Genomic DNA, 21,710 nt, shown 5'->3' with positions numbered 1-21,710 from the left:
CGATGGCAAATGCTACCAAATTCTGGGCCAGGATAAAGAGGGAATGGTTTTAGTAAACAGCTGTCAGCCTGCGCTATGAGAAATTGTCAAAGACAGGGGATCTGGAGGAAAGCTTGTACAATGTGTTTCTAGCCTGAGAAGGGCTGGGATGTGAGAACATGTATTCTTTTGCATAAACTCCCCCACTGAGGCATCTTTCCAACTATGAACTTCGTCATTTCTGGCGGTGCTTGCTTCACATTATAGTTGATATTCTGGGAAAAACTTTTACAGAGCATCAAGCTTCAAAGAACAGAAAGCTAATACTTCTCATAATGAACAATCAGCTTGGCTTTCTGGGAATCTCATTCCTGAGTGTCCTTCATGTTGTTCAATTACTCACAATGAAGCCAATGGCTTAGGTTTGGTGTGTGCAGATTGTAAAGGTGAAATTCAGGAGTGTGGAGGAAAAAGCAGCATTGAAACCCACCACTTTCTACCTATCTCATATGAAGCAAGAAATTAAGCATTATTAATGCTAAACGAATTGAGTGTGCAACATAATACAGAAGTTTTATTTAAAATAAATTCCCTCATAATGCATAATCTCATGCTACACTCATGCTGTAATTCATTCTGGTGAGCCTGGGGACTAACATTGTGGCACAGCAGATCAGCCAATACCTGAAATGTCAACATCCAGAGAAGTGCTAGTTCAAGTTCAGCAGCTCCACTTCCAATCCAGCTCCCTCATAATGCTATATTCCCTGCCTGGGAAATCAGCAGATGATGGCCCAAATGCTCGGACCCTGCCACTCATGTGGGAGACCCAGCTGGAGTTTCAGGGTCATGGTTTCAGGCTGGCTCAGCCCTAGTCATTGCACTCATTTGGGGCCAAACAATTCATTCTCTCTCTCTCTGTCTCTCTCTCTCTCTCTCTCTCTCTCTCTCTCTCCCAAAACACTGCATTTCAAGCAAACAAATCTTTTCCAAAATGTTAGTGATTTTGACCTCTTCTTGATAGCAAGCAGATCACAGGGATACATGATGTAAAGAAGGCATCTAGCTAATCAGGCAAATCCTTTCAGGCAGGGTTAATAGTTGTTGCTGTGACATAATTGGGTAATTCAGGCTGGCTGAGGAGTGCGGGAAGTTGATTTTCACCAGGGCAGTGGCAGGAGACAGATGCTGAAACGAAGTTTCATCTTCATGAAAAACACAGCTGCCAGGTAGAGTAGCAGTTTTGCCAGGATACTGATTCCCCCGACAGGTATCCACCTTGCAAAGCCAATGTCTGTCATCCTAATTTTGTGGGCAATGGATGTTAACAGATGAGGCTGCTGGAACTTTAAGACACATTTCAGTACTTTGTATCCACAGAAAGAATAGTCTGTCCTATTAAGATTTTTCCACTAGGAAAACAGCTTTGAATCCCTTTTCAAGGAGATATTTGTGGTAACCTTCAGTAAAGAATAGGGATAAGGGCTCATCGCAATAGCATAGTGGCTAAATCCACACTTTGCATCTAGCAGGATCCCACATGGGCTCTAGTTTGTGTCCCAGATGCTCCACTTCCTGTCCAGCTCCCTATCGAGGATAGCCCAAAGTCTTGGGACCCTGCTCCTTCATGGGAGACCTAGAGGAGGATCCTGGCTTCTGGCTTCAGATCAGCTCAGTTGCAGCTGTTGCAGCCACTTGGGGAGTGAATCAGTCTCTCCTTCCCTCTGTGAATCCAACTTTCCAATAAAAAAAATAGAGATATATATTTTCTGCCAGTCCTCTGATTTTACCACTACTATTCACAAATTCCTACCCCTACTGGTGAGGCTTGTCAGGACCAACGGCAGCCTTCTCCACTCCTTCGTGGCTTGTAACACTATAGGCCACAGAGAGCCCACATCCTCAGAACCACCGTAACACCCCAACCCAACTCTGCCACCCAAATCCCAAGTAGAAAGCAGACACGGTGGCCAGAGAGGACTACAGTCAGCTTTATTAACAGGTTGGAGAACACATCAGGGCTCTGAGGCCTACGTGAGTTTTCATTGTCCTCTCAGAAGTGACGACAGCTGAGCTCCCCGGGCAGAGCTTGTAGAACTTACCCACCCAGTCACAGACCGAGGCTGGCACATGGAGAAGCTGAGTCCTGGCGGGGCCCACCAAGGGCAGGTCCTGCTGGGTCTGTTTACTGCATGGAGACTGGCATCCCAAAGCAGTTCCGAGAGAGAGATAGAGAGAGAGAGAGAGAAGAAGTGGGAGGACAAGTAAGCAGAGACCTTTAGCACATGATCTGCACCCAGTAGAGAAAGATGGCACAAAAAGACTCAAGCCCCACCTGCCACATCCATCCCATTAGTCACACAGAAGTGCTGCTAGGAGATGCTTCCTCTGGCTAAGAGGGGGGAAAAAAGGACTAACAAAGAACCTGACCCATCTAGAGGCCAGCACAACTGGGGGCCACTTCACTTGACATCCACTAATGGTATTCCTCTCATAAAGGGATAGGTCTCCCTTTGGTTTCACTCACAGGAATACCACTGATTTAGCTATCAGTCAGGGAGCTGTTCACTTTGTGCCAAACCTAACAAGAAAAACAATCAGGGACTCATTGTACAGAGGGAAGGCTAGAAATGGAATGAGTAGGCCTCCTGAAGGGCCCATGAGCAGATAGAAAGAGATGTTTAACAGCAAAGTTAAGAATTTGCTCCAAGTCTCTGTGCCCATTGGTGATGACATACAAATTTCTAGCACTATGCAACTGAGAAAAGCCCTTGTCTATAGTTCCTGCTTCTCTAGGTACCTCAATGCCACCACTTTCTTTTATGTTTGAGCACATTTCCAGTTTTAATATTCCTGCTCTGGGTCTGGGTGACTTGTGCAGAGTGTTCATCTCACCCTGTGACCTTGAGGCTTTTCATCCCAGCCCCATTAAAGGGTGATCTCACTTGCAGAGCCTTCTGTGGGTTCCAACACACTAACTGTGCAACTCTAAACAAAACTGAGTGATTGCAAAAATATTTTACCCCAGAGTATTTTTATTAGGGATTCCTGCCACCATATATCGACATATATAAAACAACCTGGATTGTTGACATAGAAATGTAAATTTCACTGTACAAAGATAAGGCTCTAATCACAGTCACATGGCCTCCATACTTCTAGTATATCCGTGAAATCAACTCATAGTGAATTCTCCCCAGAGTTGTGTTTGTAAGTAGAAGACAAACCACAAAACATACTCCAATTCATAACATTTTACAATATATTCCAAGCACAGAAATACATGGACTTTACCTATATTTTTTCATGACCCAACTTGCATAAGTACTAAAACCAAGGTTGTGTGTGTGTGTGTATATGCATTTGCCATATATGTTTCTGTGTGTGTGTGTGTGGACACACTAGTTTTTATACTGTGGATTGTACCCCTTAGATACCAGGTCTTCTGAGTGAAAGAGAAAAGTAATGTATTACAATTCCTCAGTTGCTCCGTGGGGGTAAACATCCAGCTGCGTGTAAGTGGCTGTCAGCCGTGTCTATACAATACACACATATGTACAGGTTCATCTATGCTCATGCATGTAGCAATCATATGGAATATACATATACTCACACACTTGCTTTGAACTCCGTATCTGAGTACATTACATACTGCCCATCTTTGGAAGCAGTCTTTTCCTCTACATGGTGGCTCTCTTCTGACAAGACAAACAGATGTTTCCACAAGGTTCTGATCCTGATCCTACGTCAGCTAAGTGACAGCTCAGGATCCTCATCTTACCTCTGGTGGCAATTGTTTAAATTCAGCAAACCCTGTTCTGTCAGCACCACCACTTAAGAACACTGCTATTCAATAAAGAAGTCGCTGCCTACAAAAAATAAGATGCTAGCAGGAAATGTTAAAATAATACATCTGTTACTCCTTAATATAAATCTACATGGCTGGATTACGTGTGGTATTTATCCTGTTGCATACTTGAAATATCTCACCATGTAAAATAGATTGCTTCCATATATGTTAAAAAATAGGTTTTAATATGACATTAGACAGGTGAGGGCTAAATGATTTGTTATGGTTAGAACGACAAAGAAAATCCTATGAAATAAAGTTGGAAGGGAATGTCTGTTTTTCAGACTACATTGAAGCACTATCACATCAGAAAGCATGATTTAAAAGTCATCTGAGCAAAGAAGGGAAAAATAAAAACTTCAGTTTCAAAGCTGGCCATTTGCAAACTTCCAAAATAAATTGTTGGGGGCTTCAACCATAGAAAACATAATTTTATATTGGTATATGACACTGAAACCCCAGGAGAAGCAAAATCTTGCAAATTTAATAATAGCAAACATATATTATAGATGGTCCAACTGAAGACTTCATGAATCGGCTTTGAAATTTACTTTCAAAATTAAGCATCTAATAAAATGCTCAGAGCTCCAATGAATGAGAACTGGAAAAGTCCAGTTGGAAATTAAGTTAATGGCAGGATTGGAGAATCACCGATGTTAGGGAGAGTTGATGGCAGGGGTGGGAGAGCTTATCTCTTTATAAATGAAGGCAATAGACCATGTATGCATTTTCAATCCATGAAGAAAAACTAGTCTCCATGTGGTCAATTCCACGCTCTCTTCTTTCGTGTTTATGCCACAGTGTTGGTACCCTACATAGAATGACACCAGACCAGTCTGTCATGGACTTACTGCTCTGTAGGAAGAAACTAGAACATTGCCCTCTCTGTCATCAACTTCGCTGCAGCTGAGTTGGCATATTGTCTGCTCACCCCCTCCTTTTTCTCAATGGAAGAACCAATTGTGAGTGAGTGAAAGTTTTTTTCGAGAAATGAGGAAAGGATATGAATATAAAGACTACAACAAAGGACAATTACTGAATTACTGGCATTTATCAAAAAGCCATTCTTTCTCTCTCTCTCTCTCTCTCTCTCTCTCTGTCTCTCTATCCCCCATACACACACACACACACACACACACACACTTTTGACATTTCTTCCATACAACAATGAATTGCATGAGGAACCAAATAAAGTACCTTAGAGTTTCTCCACTTTTATTTAGATCCACTGAAACACAGCCATGTCAACTGACGACAATTGCACTGTTCTTCTCATCACTGAACACCAGGCATCACCCTCCCTTGCCTACCAGGACTTGCCTGCCAGCCTCACAGGACTCTGCTGCTTTTTCCACTTGCCCAATTCCCATCTGCTTCCACTCAGGTTAATGTACAATAATATGTAATTAACTGGCATATCTTTTCACCATTTTCTCCTTTAAAGTTTTACTCTCTTTTTAGAATATCATACTTTCCCCGGCTAAATTATACGGACAGAATGTAAAGGAAGACACCAACTCATCACGTCCAAGCACTTTGCAAAATGGACCCTTGTGTCCACTGAACGCTCTCAACCTCTACCTCCACTATCTCTTCTGGGAGCCCACTTGCTACACTGTCCATCCATTTTCTTTTTTCCTATGCAAACGTAATAACAAATTATAGGATTGTTCAGCCAAAAATAGTTTAAAAAACAAACCAGTGCCAAAACATTAAAAAAGTCCCAATATACCTGTGTGCATTAGTCTTACAATCTGTATACTTAAATAACTCCAAGAGGCTTTTTTTTTTGCTAAAAATTTACCAAAATAGTTTGAACACATAAAAATAGTTTAAAAAAAACATAAAGTAAAACCCAGCATAAATTGAGTTGTATAGGCATTGGTTAGAATTTTTTCCGCTAAGGATTATATTCAAAAGCCGTTCCTTGTATTTTTACTAAAATTCTGATTCTGAACCTCAGAGCTTATACTAATGCCAACTATTAGGAAGAGAAAAAATTAATTCAGGCCAATGAATTATGTATGGTGATATAATACGTAAAGAGTTTGTCTACACTACAATAAAATAAACATATTTTTGGTTATTTAAAGGTCATATGCCTGACCTGAAACTAAAATAACTATCCTTGATTTGAACTTACTTAAGTGCCATGATTTATGGAAAGTCAACCTAAGGGTTCAGATCTATGGTTATGAGTAAGGAACACCTGCTGACAGCCCTGTGACCATTCAGAACCAGGCACGGACCGAGAAAAGCATCACTCTTATTGAATATAGCCCTTAGTCTGGCGAGACCAAGATTCAGGAACAGCCCAGCATGTAGAGCACGAGGTTGACCTTCCCCGCCACCCACTCCTTTAGAGGACAGTAGTACTCATAGTGAAACTGCTCAAACTCTGGTGTCTGGCGGATTTCACATAAGAAGGAGAGATCAATACCTGACTCCAAAAGGAGGAGGAGCAGGGGGAATACAAAGAGCAGCAGTCCCAGGCCCACCACAAGGAGCCTGGAAAAACTCTTGACCAGCGGGTTCACCCGAATGTGGCCGGTGAGAATGTCATAGCTCCAGCTCAAAGCCCGTCGAGCCTCCTTCAGCTCCTCTTCCTCTGCGATCAGAAAGGCGTTTTCATCCGCTTCCAGGTCCTCAAAGGAGTCTGTGTCTTCTCTTTCCAGCTCCAGCCTGGACGAACAGTCAAACAGCATGTCAATCTCGTCGTCACCCACAGGGGTCGGGAGCAGGCTGGCACTGGGGTTGTACGCGAGTTCGGAGATGGTTAAGGGCTCTTCTTTCATTTTATCTTCCTCTTCGCTTGGGGAATCTTCATATTCCCGGGCTTCCTTCACTGGAGAACTGGCAGTCAGGGGAGCAGGAAGTTCATCCTCTTTGGGCAAAGGGACACCTGAAAACAGACATTTTTGCCTTAGTTTTAAAGTCCAGATTTACTTTTTTAAAATCAAAGCTATAGGCAGAAGCAAGCAAATCATCATCATCATCATCATGATATTAGAACTCAAGAGAGCCGTGAGATTGTTCTGTGTTGCCATAAATGCTAATATCTTCAATGCTAAATACGAAATAGTCACTGATTTCCCGAAGGCTGGTACATATTTTCAACATTAAGGTTACAATTCCAGTCAGCAAAACTCTATCTTGGGTTATAGTACAAAAACAAAAATCACAGTAATTCCGTTTTCTATATTACAAATATGAGTGGTAGCTTTTAAATTCTTTAGATTATTGGAGAAGCAGAGTCAAAGAAAGATAACAGAGAAAAACAGAGAGCTTCCTTACTCTGATTCACTGCCTCAAAATGCCCATAGTGAGCAGGACTGGACCAGGGCCAAAGCTGGGAACCAGGAACTCATTGCAGACCCCCCCATATGGCTAGCAGAGACCCCATATTGGAGCCTCCAGCCCATGCCCCCCAAGGCCTACGTGAAGGGCTGGAGTCTGGAGCTGGCACCAGGCATTGATTCCAGGCAGTCTAACACGGGATGCAGGAATCTTGTTCGCAAGGTCAAACACACACTTTACAACATTAGTCCTTCAGAAGGCAACATTAGCACTTAGCAGACTCTTAAACTGCTGAACCTACTACCAACAATAGTCACCATTATTTTGATGTAGTATTTCCTAGTCTTCATTCAAAGCACATTTTATGGTTTCTAATTTAATAGATGGGCCTTTCGTAATCTCAAAGGCCAAATCTGAAATGCTCTGTAATCTGAAATATTCCTGTTCTGAAGCATTTCAGAGGAGGGAGACTCCACCTGCAATCACAGCCCTTTTGCATGCGCAGTTTTACACTTTGCTCCTTTTATCTGCCATATTAATTTTTTAAACATTTATTTATTTGTATTGGAAAGACAGATATACAGAGAGGAGGAGAGACAGAGAGGAAGATCTTCCATCTGATGGTTCACTCCCCAAGCGGCTGCAATGGCTGGAGCTGAGCCAATTCAAAGCCAGAAGCCAGGAACTCTTCTGGGTCTCCCATGTGGGTGCAGGTTCCCAAGGCTTTGGGCCATCCTCGACTGCTTTCCCAGGCCACAAGCAGGGAGCTGGATGGGAAGCGGGGCCGCCGGGACACGAACCGGCATCCATATGGGATCTTGGCATGTGCAAGGTGAGGATTTTAACCACTATGCTATTGCACTGGGCCCTATCTGCCGTATTAATTTAAATCTCTTCTGTGTGGATTTAAACTTTCACTGGTTTTATTTATATAGTTTGCCAAATTTTCTATTTAATGCAATAAATTAGTTGTGTATTGACAAGCATTTAAGTTCATTTGCCGTTACAAATAGTGTTCTAAAACACATCTTTGTATAGAAAGCTGTCTCCTCCCCCATCTTGTTTACAAGAAAATGACCTTTTTTAATTTTGCATGGCAAGAAATGTCTCTTAATGTCTCATTTTACAGATCAGAGGTCCAGCCACCTACTGTCAGCCTCATGGCCATCTCTCCAAGTTTCCTGGGTTCTTAGTGGAAAACAAAGACAATATCAAAGAAGCGGCCCTTAGGTTGGATCTGCAGTATCATCTCAGACAGGCACCAGGTACATTAGAGTAACTATCCGCCAGCTTTGGATTACAGACTTTCCTTCTTGATGGGCAGAAGTGAATCACTAGCTTTACTTTCCAACAATCCACAGATGCTTTCTGGCGGCTCTGCTCTGACAGTACTGAGCAGTCCAATGAAAAATATACAAAAGATAAGCATATACTAATGGCATGCAAAGACGCTCAACAAATTCAATTCCTAGAGAATTATAAACCAAAATTGCAATAGCACGCTACTTCCTACCTATTAAGATGGCAATAATTTGGGCCCAGCATGGTGACCTAGCAGCTAAAGTCCTCACTTTGAATATGCTGGGTTCCCATATGGGTGCTGGTTCTAATCCCGGCAGCCCTGCTTCCTCCCATCCAGCTCCCTGCTTGTGGCCTGGGAAAACAGTCGAGCATGGCCCAAAGCCTTGGGAACCTGCACCTGCGTGGCAGACCTGGAAGAAGCTCCTGGTTCCTGACTTGATGGCTCAGCTCTGATGATTGCAGTTACTTGGAGAGCGAATCATCAGACGGAAGATCTTCCTCTCTGTCTCTTCTCCTCTATGTATATCTGACTTTGCAATAAAAATAAATAAATCTTTTTTTAAAAAAAATATGGCAATAAGTTAAAAACTGGAATTAACTGGTATTAATGAGGATGTTGGTGAGCCTGCACATTCCCAGGGAAGGTAAAACAGTTTAGGTGTCATGGAAGAAAATTGGTATCCCTTGAAAAGTTGGATATTGAATTACCATATAAGCTAGTAATTCCATACTTAGGGACATACTCTAAAGTGCTCTGTCCACACACTGGAATGTTAGCCATAAAAAACAATGAAGTACCGAAATGTGCCACCACATGGAGGAACTCAGACACACATACTGTGGCATAGTGGGTCAAAATGCTGCATTTAATGTCAGCATCCCATTTGGGCACCAGATATGTCCTAGCCACTCCGCGTCTGATCCTGCTCTCTGCTAATGGCCTGGGAAAGGAACAGGAGATGACCCAAGTGTTTGGGACCATGGTCTAGTGCTGGCTATTGTGGCCACCTGGAGAGTGAGCCAGCAGAGGAAAGATCTATGTCTCCCCCTATCTCTGGAACCCTTTCAAATAACTATTTTTTTAAAAGTATATGATGTTAAGTGAAAGAAATCAAACACATAAAATTCATATCATGTGTTATCTTTTTCTCTTACAGTGTCTCAAAATGTAATCCCTTATGCCTCTCTCTGCTTTCCATCCATGTCCCTTCCCTGTAGCGAGGAGTGAAGGAAAGTTCAGGTTTCCAGATGGCAGTGCTACGTTCTTAGCGACTCCGTGCTTCCAACTGCTAAGGCCAAAACCCTGGACTCTGCTCTGTTGACACCACGTTGAGCCTGTTAACAACATCTGCGTCTCCACCTTCCAAATGTGTCCAGAACCAGACAGATCTCACAGCCTCCATCCGGAGAGTCCAACTGCCCCTTATCCTTTCCCCCTCCCCAGCCCTTGCCCAAGCGGGGGCTGCCGCCGGCACAGCTGCTGAGACCTCTTCCCTCCCATTCACGCTAACGTCACTTTCCTAGTGAAGCATTTCCCAAACTCTGCAAAATCTCCATCCTTTGTGCAGCATTCTCGAGTCTTTATCCTCATTCATTTCCTCCTGAGACAGTGAGAATGTGAAGAAGAAAAACGGAGCATTATAAAAGAACCCAGGGGCTTCTGTGGAGGACGTGATCACAATCGCCAAGCCAAGGGGCACAGAGGTCAGCACCTCCACGGACCAGCCAGGTGCCTAAGGGGAATGGAGGCAGACCAGGCGCAGGAAACGGGCAGCAGCAGTGACTGGTGAATGGACCATTTGAAGTCCAGGAGGGTGTATGGCCTGGTAACTAAGAGGTCCACATCCCTTCTGCCATGTTTGAACCTCTGTTTAGGTTCCCGATTCCAGCTTCCCAGGAATATAAATTCTGAGAGGTAGTGGCAATGTCTCAAGTAATTGGGTTCCTGGCACACGTGTGGGAGACCTGAACTGAGTTCCTGATTTCTGGTTTAGGGCCAGCCTAGCTGCCTGTTGAAGGCATTTTAGGAGTTACCTCTCTTCTCCTTACCTCTTCCCTCGCAGCACCTCCTCTCAATCGAATAAACTAAGGGCTGATGCAGTGTCAAGTGGGTTAAGCCTCCTACAGTGCCAGCAACCCATATCAAAATGCTGGTTCAAGTCCTGCATGATCCACTTTAATCTAGTTCCCTGCTGACGGTCCCCAGTCAACACTCCGGGGGAGTGAACCAGCAGTTGGAAGATTTAAGTCTCTTCTCTTTCCCTTTCAAATAAATGAATCTTTTTAAAAATCCATACCGCATGTTTCTTTAGGTCTGTTTAGGCACACAGGCTGCCTGTCTGTAACTGCAGCAACATAAATTGCAGTTACAATCACCTACAACAATGTGGTTATAATCGCCTACATTTCCTATGTTTGTAGTCATCCAAGTGTTCACTTATTTTTCTGGGAAGGAGATAGGCAGCAGGAAATGACTACCATCTTCCCTTACACAGGCTCACTAAGCATGCACGTCAGGTGTGCTGGCAAGTCACGTGTTGCTTTTCCCCGTTTCCTTGCCTCAGTTGCCTCAATTGTTAAGACAGCTGGGGTAGGATAGAAGGGGGCCAGACAAAGGCTTGACAACCCAAGATTTCAGTCTCTGCTCTTTCCTTCTGAGAATTTAATGTGAAATAACTACAAGTTATTTACTATTTTTGGATCTCAGTTTGCTTTGCTACAAAATAGGTACAACTCAACCTCCTCAGTCTGGGGTAAATGCTAAAATTAGAAATATATAAGTACTGCTTATAGCAAAAAAGGGAAACATAAAAATTACATGCTACCATATTAACAATCACACTAGGCTACATTTAATCTATTATCAGGCAATAGCGTTTAATCAGCACATACATCAGTTTTCTACCAAGTCTGAGACACAGACTGCAAGGTGGATTTTACTACAGTTGCTGAACCACATTTTCTTAGTTTTCCTTAAACAATAGATGCTTAAAGTTTCCTACATGCCCCTTTTCTGGTGAATTCTAGCAATAATGTCCAAAGAGATCAGAAATACTAAGTTCATAATGTTATCTACATTGCTTAAATTTGTTTATTTTATCTCATTTATATCCAAACAGTATCCTGAATGTAATCACAAACCACAACTAGTTAAGACTAAGAACTTTTTTTTTCTGTTTTAAAAATAAAATGGCACTGATTGAAGAAAAGGGAAAAAAAAAGACTTCCACATTTATATAGTAATACAGCCCAGATAGGTAACAATTACGAAGCTTCTAGCACAAATGAAACACTCAATCAGTGTCTACTATAATCACCCTTAGTATCAGATTATAATGGTATTATTGACATTGTAATTTAGTTTGACAAAATGTCTTATGACGTGAATCAAAAACTAAGGAAAAACCTGACTCTCTGTGACCAGTAGGGAGGGGGAGTGCCTGCCATTCCAGCTGTTCAAGTTGTATACCACCAATTCCCATTAGTACTATTCACACATATGCCAACACAACAGCATGCCTAAGGATATACCAAGCAGCCCAACACAGCCTTTTCAACAGCTTGCTAACAGATGTTGCTAGATCCCCTCTTCATCTTATTGCTGAGGATAAAACATACAGATTCGTTAGTGCACAGCTAAATTAGGGGCAGGTGAAAACAGAATGAGCACTGTTCACACTGACATTCTGAATCCAGCTTATTGTTAACTCCACATGCACAAGGGTACTTCAGAACGTTTCTGGAAAACGGAAATAAAAGATAGGCTCATTTTGGTGAAAAATACTTTGAAAAAATAGTTCTTTATAACATGCATTTCTATTAACTTTTTGAAAATGACTCGTGCATTCATTTCCAATTTTTTTATACTAAGATAATTTTTTAACTTAAAAATATTTGAGAGAGGAAGAGAGAAAGAGCACGAGAAAGAGAGAGAAGAGAGAAGAGAGCAACAGCTGCCAGGCTAGAGCCAAGATCCAGGCATCCAGGTCTCCTCAACAGGTGGCAGGACTCCAACTACTTGAATCATCAATGTTCCCACCCAGGATGTGCACTAGCAGGAATCTGGAATTAGGAGTTTAGAACCAGAACTTGAATCTGTCCTCTGACATGGGATACAGCGTCTTACTTATTACATCAAACGTCTGTCCCAACTTATCTTTTAACTGTTTTCCCACAAACTTTCTGAATTGTCTTGTATTTGTTGCTTGCTAAGCAGAGCCATGCTTCCTGGCGTGAACAAACTAAAGCAAACTAAACTCTTTGCTTATGTTATCAGTGTGGCAGCAGTGGTGCCGGGAGGTGGGCAGTACGCTTCGAATCAAAAGTAGGAAAGGGGAAGACAGAATGAGAAGAAAGTAGGTCAGAACATCACTGCACTGCTCCTAATATGCTGGCATGGGAAATGGGTGGCCTGGGAATCAAGACCCCTGGACTCCATACCCCAGCTGAGGCATTGGTGCTGAGCAGCAGTTAGAGGAACTAAGACCTTTCACCTGCAAAATGGTGAAAATGGTGACCCTTCCAGGTCTTCATTCTGGGCCCCCTCCTTGGTCAATGTCTGTCAATAACCTACCCCATTGAAAGATACCTCTTGGGAGGGGGATGGAGGGTGAGACAAGGGCACCAAGGATTGCAAGGAATTCCTACTGGACTGAGTACTTGCAAGTACCGGACGGAGCTATACCTAACAGGAAATATGAAAGCTGAGGCTTTCAGTGTACAGGTTAGAAGGCTAGGAAACAACAGAGGAAGACTTTACCCCACTTCTGCCTGCCTCCAAAGCCCATGCTCTTCTCATCTGAGCAAAAGGGACAGGGAGGCCCAAAGAGACACTTACTTCTTACTTAAGAGGAAACAACTTTCTCTGACATTGGCCTGATTTGTTTTGTGGAAATCCCAAGGTCATTGTATATAGTACAGTGACTATTCACTCTCACTAGCCTGGGACCTTCCCCACTCCATGCCTGCCTTCTTGACAGCATTATCAGGACACCTCTTCGTTTGCAAAAGAGTTGTTTAGTGAGTTTTATGGTCACTTAGTTATATATCAGCTCTCCTATGTTTGTATCATAGTCAACATAGGAGGCAAAAATCACATCACTCGCTGTTGTTGTGGGGATTCACACTGAAGCAATAAGTAAACTTGAAAATGTACTATATAGTTTGTGTGTGTTATCATCCCTAAAATGTCCTCCACCCACATTAAGCAGAACACAAAGTTCCAAAATGTAGTAAGACTGTATGCTATTAACCTCACATGTGACTCCTTAATCTCCCCTGTGCTCAGATAAAGCTTAATCCTGGGAGTGAAATTCACATGCCACAGATTTGAAGAAAAATCCTCAGAATGATATTTACTTTTCCAGATGAGGGCTTTCACTTTCAGGCATGCGCAAGCATAACCCAGTAGTAGAAATGTTCCCGAGGTCTCTAAATATCCTTGGCAAGCTGCCCATTCACTCTATTTAAAACCCATGAAGAGTCAGCTCAGTGACTCAGGAAAGTATACATGGATGGAGACAGACACAAAGACCCAGGCAGAGAACATCAAACCTTCTCCCCATCTCTGTGTCCCAGTTGAAGCAGGGAACTCTGCTGTCCTCTGCCACCCAGGACCACAGCAGACTTGGCTGCTTCCTTCCTCCCCATTGGAGGCTTCCACCTTCCAGACTCAACTCTCTTCTCCTTGTGGCCATCACCTGCCCACTTCTGGGTAGGTCTCTGCTCTGCCTTGGTGCCCACTGTCTTACTATCATCTTAGCTGAATATCATCAATCGCTGAATTTCGTGACAAGGATCAGTGTAATCCTTGACCTTGCAATTCCATGGTTCATTGCACTGTCAGACCATAGACAAGGCTCTCTCACAAGTGGCCAATGACCACTATGTTTCTAAGACGAATACATTCTTTTTTCTGGACTCTTTCTGAAGACTCTATCTTTGAGAGTCCACATGACCTTGGTTTTCATCCAATGATTCTTCACAGTCTCCTGACATTTCTCAGTATTGACTTATCCTCTCAATTCTTTTTTCTTCCTTTGCATCTTCTCCCTTGGCGTCTGACTCATGCAGATGAGAAACTGCCACTTGTTTCTCTAGGAGTGTTTATGGGGCCAGTGCCGTGACTCAACAGGCTAATTCTCAACCTTCAAGCACCAGCATCCCATAAAGGCATGCCAGTTCATGTCCCAGCTGCTCCACTTCTGATTCAGCTCCCTGCTTACAGTCTTGGAAAGCAACAGAGGCTGCCCCCAAAGCCTTAGAACCCTGCATCCACATGAGAAACCCAGAAGAAGTTCCTGGCTTCAGATCAACTCAGCTCCAGCCATGGCAGCCAATTGGGGAGTGAACCAGCAAATCAAAGATCTTTCTTTCCCTGTCCTTCTGTCTGTAAATTTGCCTTTCCAATAAAAATAAAAAAATATTTTTCTTAAAAATGAAAAAAGTATTCTATGGTCACAAAAGTATAGACAGCTTCATGGTCTATCACCCCTTTGTTGGTTTTAAAAATTAGTTAACTTCTTATTTAAAAGGCACAGAGACATAGGAAGTGGAATCTTCCATCCATTGATTCACTCCTCAAATGCCTACACTATCCAGGGCTTGGTTAGAAAGAAACAAGGAACTTGGCACTTCATCTGGGTCCTCCACACGGATGGCAAGGATTCTACTGCTTAAGTCATCATCCACCGCTACCCAGGATGCACATCAGCAAGAAGCTGGATCAGAAGAAGAGGCACTTGGATTCAAACTCTGATTTAGGATCCAGGTATCTGAAGCAGTGAATTAGCCCTGCATGAAATATCCACTCCTATCACCATTTTGGATATTAAGATCAAGTACTGATATCACTGTTCTATGTTTCAATCATGATCTCATATTAACTCATAAAAAAATTACTTAACTGTCACTCTTCTATTCTGATGTCCTTCTGTACAGAACAGGAAAAGTAATTCAGGACATAATTAATGGGATGTTGTGCGGCAAGAAATACAAATGAACGGCAAGCACTCAATAATATTACTAAAAGCATATTATGAAATGTATAGTAACTGTAATAGAGACCATCATAACCAGATATGAAGATGCAATGCAGTGTGCATCTCTACTTCCAAACCTAAGATGGATTCCCAATGAAACTGTTAAACATATCTTGACAAGGCAATGCTGGGTGTTGCCATTGCCCATACCCACAATGTCAGGATACATTTAAGTAGCAGAACAATGAACTTATGACTGATTATGAAGGACTATACTGTTGTAATTATATAGGGGAAATCAGTGGGGGAGAGAAGGGTTTGAGGAGGGGTAATAGAAATTCCAGAACCTATGGAATTATATCATTAAATAAAATTTTTAACAAAATAAAGTTTTAAAGGGCACATTAAAGTGTCTAAAATGTCTTGAAGGGAAGAAATCAGTTTTACTTCCTTTAACTCAACATTTCTCAGTATCGTCCAGAGGGCCTAGGACACTGTCTAGTTTGGAAAACACATGTACAGAACTTCTCATCTATCTTTACTCAAAATCCTCCAGTAAGCTCTAGATTGAGCATGCATAAGAATATCAACTTCAGCATAGCCCAACCTAAACATCATCTCTCAGCCACATCTACACAGTGACACAACCTGCTCTTTGAATCAGTCTCCCAATCAGCATTCTGAGAGTTGTCCAAAGCATCCACTCCGCGCTCATATCTGTCTCCAATGGCACACATCCTGCCACCCTGCTCACTTTCCAGGCTGATCCTGCTCTCATCTCCCATTCTTATCACTTTTGAACTGGATGCTATCAATGACATTTCAACTGGTTTCCTTGACTTCAGTCTGGCTCCTTACAAATTACTTCCAGAATAATCATTTTTAAATCCCCCATTAATGATACTAATATTCTTCTCAAAAGGCTTCTCAGGTCTTCAGGTTATATATCAAACTCTTTAGCTTAGAATGAAATCTCTTTTCCACCTCAGGCATTTCACCACACCCATCTATTTGCAGGTTCCCAAATGTGTCACACACAAGCATGTCCCTGGGCCTTTGCACAAACTCTGTCTTAGAATGTCTTTCTGCACCTGATGATACTCATTCCCTGCGACCTTCAAAGAATCATCCCTGAGGAGGCTATCTTTTCCCCTAACCCAGTCTTACACATATGCTTTTTATCAGACGTTCACCTCAGTTGACACTCCATTATCCATTTCTCCCCCAAAAGATCCGTCTAAGCTGATCATTGGCTGTTGGTCTCCTCTGCTGTAGAAACAGGTACAAGAGCCAATCCTGAAAATTAAGATGGAAAGGATAGGAGTTCTAGCAGTGGAGAGAGGGATGTCAGAAAAAATATTTGCTCCTAAGGACATTTCAGAAAGGTTCAGACTCCTTCTCTCTTGATATTGTAGCTGAAGGAGACAGCAGAAATTCAGCAGCCGTCCTATAAGGTCAAAGGCCACTGTTCTGAGGGTCAGGAAGTAAAGGGCAGTGGAGGGAGAAGATGCAAAACTGGCTCTCACTCCTCCCTCACTCTGGACTTCTTTGTGCTTGGGTAACAGATCACCTGACTCATCAGCCCAGTGTTAACCAGGACTCTCCCAGCTGCTTGCTGTGATGGCATCCCAACAGATGCAGCTGTCATCTCTCCTTGCAAGTCTGTTTGTCATCACAACCAGCCAACGCGCCGTGCTGAGAATTTAGTGTGGGTTTTGCAGTTAATCCTTTATCTCCTGCACAGCAGGGATTTAAAATGTTCACTAGAGAACCACAAAAATCACCATGTGTGAGGACAGATACAATAATAACAAGAGGTTAGAAGAATTCCTGCCAAAATCAAGAATGTTAAAAAAAAAAAAACCTCTTACCACTCATCAATATTACTCAGTTGGCCTGAGAAAACTCAATATGACAAAGTTAAAAAAAAGAAATGTGCATATTGTAGAAAATGACACAACAACTCACGATTTCCAGATGATGCAATTATCTTCATAACAAGAGGTTAGATAAAACCAATGCAATTAATAAAATTGCAGTAAGGTGTTCACTTGAAAAATGAACATATCAAAACACATGACTTATGACATTCAAGACAAAAAATATGATAATGGAAGGTTCATTTCAAAATCGCTGAGTGAACACCTTTTAAAATCCACCTCACAGCTAGGAATAGTCATAACAAGAAATCTACAAAACTTACACAAGGGAAATGTTAACACATAACTGAGGAACATAAAAGAAACTCCATAAATGAAGAAATATAATAATGTTTCTGTATAAGAGGCCTCAATATTTTGAAAAGTTCAGCTCTCATTCATCGGAAGCGTAAGAGTTATGCATTTTCCACACGCTGACAAAAAAGACAAATGGAGAAAAGCCTACACGAGTAATCAAGAATTTTAAAATTAAAAAAAAATCAGTGAGACAATCATATATTATTCAGTGCTAAAGAGAAATGTCATAGAACGTAATCTCAAATGCATATTCCGAAGCACAAGAAATTAATGTGAAAAGGTTACATTGTATGGCAACTCTATGATATCTGGAAATAGTACACATATGGAAACAGTAAAAAAAGACGAGATTGCCAGGGACTGGGTTCACAGAGCGGGGAGATGCAGACTGCCAGGGACCGAGGGCACAGAAGGGGGAGATGCAGACTGCCAGGTACCGGGTTCACAGAGTGTGGAGATGCAGATTGCCAGGGACTGGGTTCACAGAGCGGGGAGATGCAGACTGCCAGGGACCGAGGGCACAGAAGGGGGAGATGTAGATTGCAGATGTTTATTTCTCCGAAACTACAATGGATACATGTCATTGAGCATCTGTATTCACCCACAGCGATCCCTAAGGCTCGCCATAGATTCTGAATGATACTGATGTGTCAATGAAGATTCATCCATTATAACTGAGGTTCCACAGATGCATGTGTGGGAGTAATTAGTATGGAGGCAGTCTTCGATCTTTACTGTAAACCTAAAAATGCAAATTCATAAATTAAAAAGCAACAATGGGGGAACTTGAGCTACCTGATGTCAAAACTATGATAAAGTTAGCGACGGAGCAGGGTACTAAACCACAGAATCATGCCCCTGAAAATAAAGCTTTTTTTTGTATTATTGTTATTAACATTGTATTATGTGATACAGTTTTATAGGCACTGGGGATTCCCCCCACCCCTCCCATACCCCTCCCCCCATGGTGGATTCCTCCACCTTGCTGCATAACCACAGTTCAAGTTCAGTTGAGATTCCTTCCTTGCAAGCATATACCTAGCATAAAGTCCAGCGTCTTATGTTTTTAAAGATTTTTATTTATTTTTATTGGAAAGGGGGATATACAGAGAGGAAGATCTTCCATCCGATGATTCTCTCCCCAGGCAGCCGCAACAGCTGGAGCTGAGCTGATCCAAAGCCAGGAGCCTCTTTCAAGTCTCCCATGTGGGTACAGAGTCTCAAGGTTTGGGCTATGCTCACTGCTTCCCAGGCCACAGGTAGGGAGCTGGATGGGAAGTGGGGCTGCTGGGATTAGAACCGGCACCCATATGGGATCCCTGTGTGTTCAAGGTGAGGACTTTAACTGCTACGCTATCGCGCCAGGCCCAAGTCTATTCATTTACAAATAATTTAGTAAGCTGTGGGAAAAATTGAGGCTGGAAAATATGTCCCTAGATCATATCATATACACTTAAAAATTCTAAGGAAGTAAAAAAATTAAACTAAGGCAAATATTAGACACTAAGGGAGTGGCTTATTTTAAAGGTCAAGAGAAATTGATTATTAGCAATCGCATATAATTCAAGTCAGTGATTAATTATGAAGACTAACACAAAGGAAGCACTCTACAATCTTGTCATCAGGAAAACTTACACATAAACAGAAACAAAATTTAGAATCTATAAAAATCAGAAAATATGCACGTATAAAATGTTGCTATGTCACAAGATCAGCAATCAGAAGGGAAAAAATGGTAATGTTTATGAAAAGCAAATGATTAATATGCAGTTTATAAAAACAACTGCCATAAGGAAAACACAGTAAAGAAAGGACAAAAGCAAAGAAACAAACAGGTCATCATCATTTGAAAAGGCTTTCAGCCAGTAAAAAGAAATGCACAGGCAGAGTAGCAAAATCCCATTGTTCCTTTAATCATTGTAGAAAATTTGAAGAAATTGGTCAAACCAGGGTTAGTGATTATGTAAGGATAAACATTGTCATTCTCACTTGGTTAGTGTTTGCCTTTTCAAACAGAAATTCACTAGTTTCCATCAAAATTAAAAGTTACATATCTTTTTACCAATAATCACAGTTGTGCAAGCCTATCATAGAAGGACTCACTGTACCCATCTGTTAGAGCCAAAAAAATTGCAAGTAAGTTCCAACAAGTTGGTGATCAAATAAATGAGTTGTAAATCCTCATCATGTAAAAGTATCTGGCCTGGTTTCTAAAGAAGGCATATTAAAATGCATTGATGGGAAAAGTCTTTCAAACCAGATGATCAAGTGGAAAATTAATTACAAATAACATTCCCAGCACAATCTTATTTATAAAATAAAAAAGTTTCCACATCCTCTGTGCCAATCTTTATAGAGTGGCTACAGAGAGTATCAGGATAAAGCAAAATATCCTATGTATTGGTGCTCTGAAAAACTCTTCTGCAACAAGAACGCAACATATATTACTTATGCCACTATGCAAACAGAATTAATTTCATCTGAATTCACTAAGATGCCAGTTCTATATGCACACATGAGATTTGCCCAACTCCAGAAAAAGATTTTGATTAAATTGTGAAAACTACAATACATGAGAGGACTTCAAAAACTTTGTGAGAAATGGAATTGAATGATAAGCTTATTTTGATGCAAAAAAAGCTAGAATTCAAGCATATGAAGGGTCTTCAAAAGGCACGTGGAAATGCGCATTACAGAAAAATAAAAGCATTTCAAAATTTGCTGCACCAAAATAAACTTACCTTTTCATTCCCTTTCCTAAAAACTTCATGAAGTGCCCTCCTGTGTTAACTGCAGTTTCTTTCCTGCTGTGAGTTCTGACCCTTTACATTCTTATTCCAATTCATATTACTCCAAGAATCATAAAAACAACAACATGATATTTGCAAGGAAAAGGAAATGCCCATTTTAATCCCAGTTCTTTAGTTGATATTTTGCATGAATAAAACTGTTTTGAAGATACAGGGATGCTTTGCTGCACCCTGGCAAGCAGATCTGAGAGCTGACCCTTATACAATAGGCGGGGTGCTGCTTGATCATCCACCCAGTCTGGCTCCTCCAACCTGTCCAGGGAGCCATCTGAAAGAACACACCGGCCACTGCCTCCCTCCTGACTCACTGCTGACTGGGACGTCATCTCTCCATAAGAAACTTAACAGCACTTTTTCACTGAATAAAGATATACACTCCCCCCTTGCCCCTTCCCAATGCTTGTTCCCTCTCTGCCCCATTGTCTCTGATCCTCAGCCTTCCCCTTTCTCTTCCTATCCTGACCACATATCTCTGACACTCAGTCCATTGGTGACTTCTCTGTGTGTCTCCAGCAGTGAGCCAGAACCAGGAAGCACACACACTTTGGCAGGTGCAGAATGACATCCCAGCCCGCGGCACATACCTGCATTGCGAGCTGTGATCTTGGAGCCGTGTCTCAGCAGACGGACAAACACATTACTGCTGCAGTGGTTCACCAGGTGCAAGTGCAGGCTCCGCCGCGTCTGGATCTTGACCAAGCATTTTGCCATACTGGTTATTCTGGTCTCCCCTGGGTTTCCTCTGCCTGTCACGGCCCGGGATGGCCACCACCAGCCATAGCGGCTTTGACCTTTTGCTAACTGTCCATTCTGTTTTAAAGGACCGAGGCTAGGCACACTGAGTGAATCAAATGTCAGATTCCTAATGCAGCCAACAGAAATAACTCATGAGGATGACGATGGGCCAGGGTGCAGGGAGGGGGCTGCTATTTTTAAACTCTCCACTCACTCCTCTAACAAACAATGAAATATTACGCATCATCCCAATGCCAGCCTTACACGTTTGAAGCACCGAAGCCCCCCACCCCCACAATGACAAGAGGACAACTGGTAACTCCACAGTGCAGAAACAGCTCATCTTGACCATTTTAAATATTATATTTATTGAGTCTTCATTATGCTCTACAAAAGTGCTGTCCAATAAAGACAATGTATGCCACATTTTAAGAAAGGAAAAAAGCACTTAAAATGTAGATGGCACAGTCATACCACAATAATGCTAATGTGTTCTGTGCAAAGTTCTCCAAAGGAGTGG

At 42.1% G+C, this 21,710-nt stretch overlaps 1 protein-coding gene across 3 annotated transcripts in view; it reads right to left on the bottom strand.

Annotated features, from left to right (window-relative positions):
- Positions 1 to 1,954: 1,954 nt before the first annotated feature.
- The window catches only part of FRMD3 (FERM domain containing 3), a 263,993-nt gene continuing 244,237 nt past the window's right edge, over positions 1,955 to 21,710 (bottom strand). The window contains exons 14-15 of one of the 3 annotated variants that reach the window (XM_040963291.1): positions 6,270 to 6,731; positions 1,955 to 2,178 (exon numbers count right to left, since the gene is read on the bottom strand). In XM_040963291.1, coding sequence (XP_040819225.1) covers positions 2,165 to 2,178; positions 6,270 to 6,731 — 476 coding nt within the window. In that variant the 3' untranslated portion in view covers positions 1,955 to 2,164. Of the gene's footprint in view, positions 2,179 to 5,027; positions 6,732 to 21,039; positions 21,324 to 21,710 lie in introns of those variants that run through there. The other 2 variants (XM_040963293.1, XM_040963290.1) reach the window with 2 other exon arrangements.

The sequence above is a fragment of the Ochotona curzoniae genome, unplaced genomic scaffold (genome assembly GCF_017591425.1).
Source record: "Ochotona curzoniae isolate NIBS_2020 unplaced genomic scaffold, NIBS_Ocur_1.0 scaffold_3208, whole genome shotgun sequence".
In the NCBI taxonomy this organism is placed as follows: domain Eukaryota; kingdom Metazoa; phylum Chordata; class Mammalia; order Lagomorpha; family Ochotonidae; genus Ochotona; species Ochotona curzoniae.
Note: the sequence above shows the minus strand (reverse complement) of the source record. Positions and strands in the feature narration are given on the sequence as shown.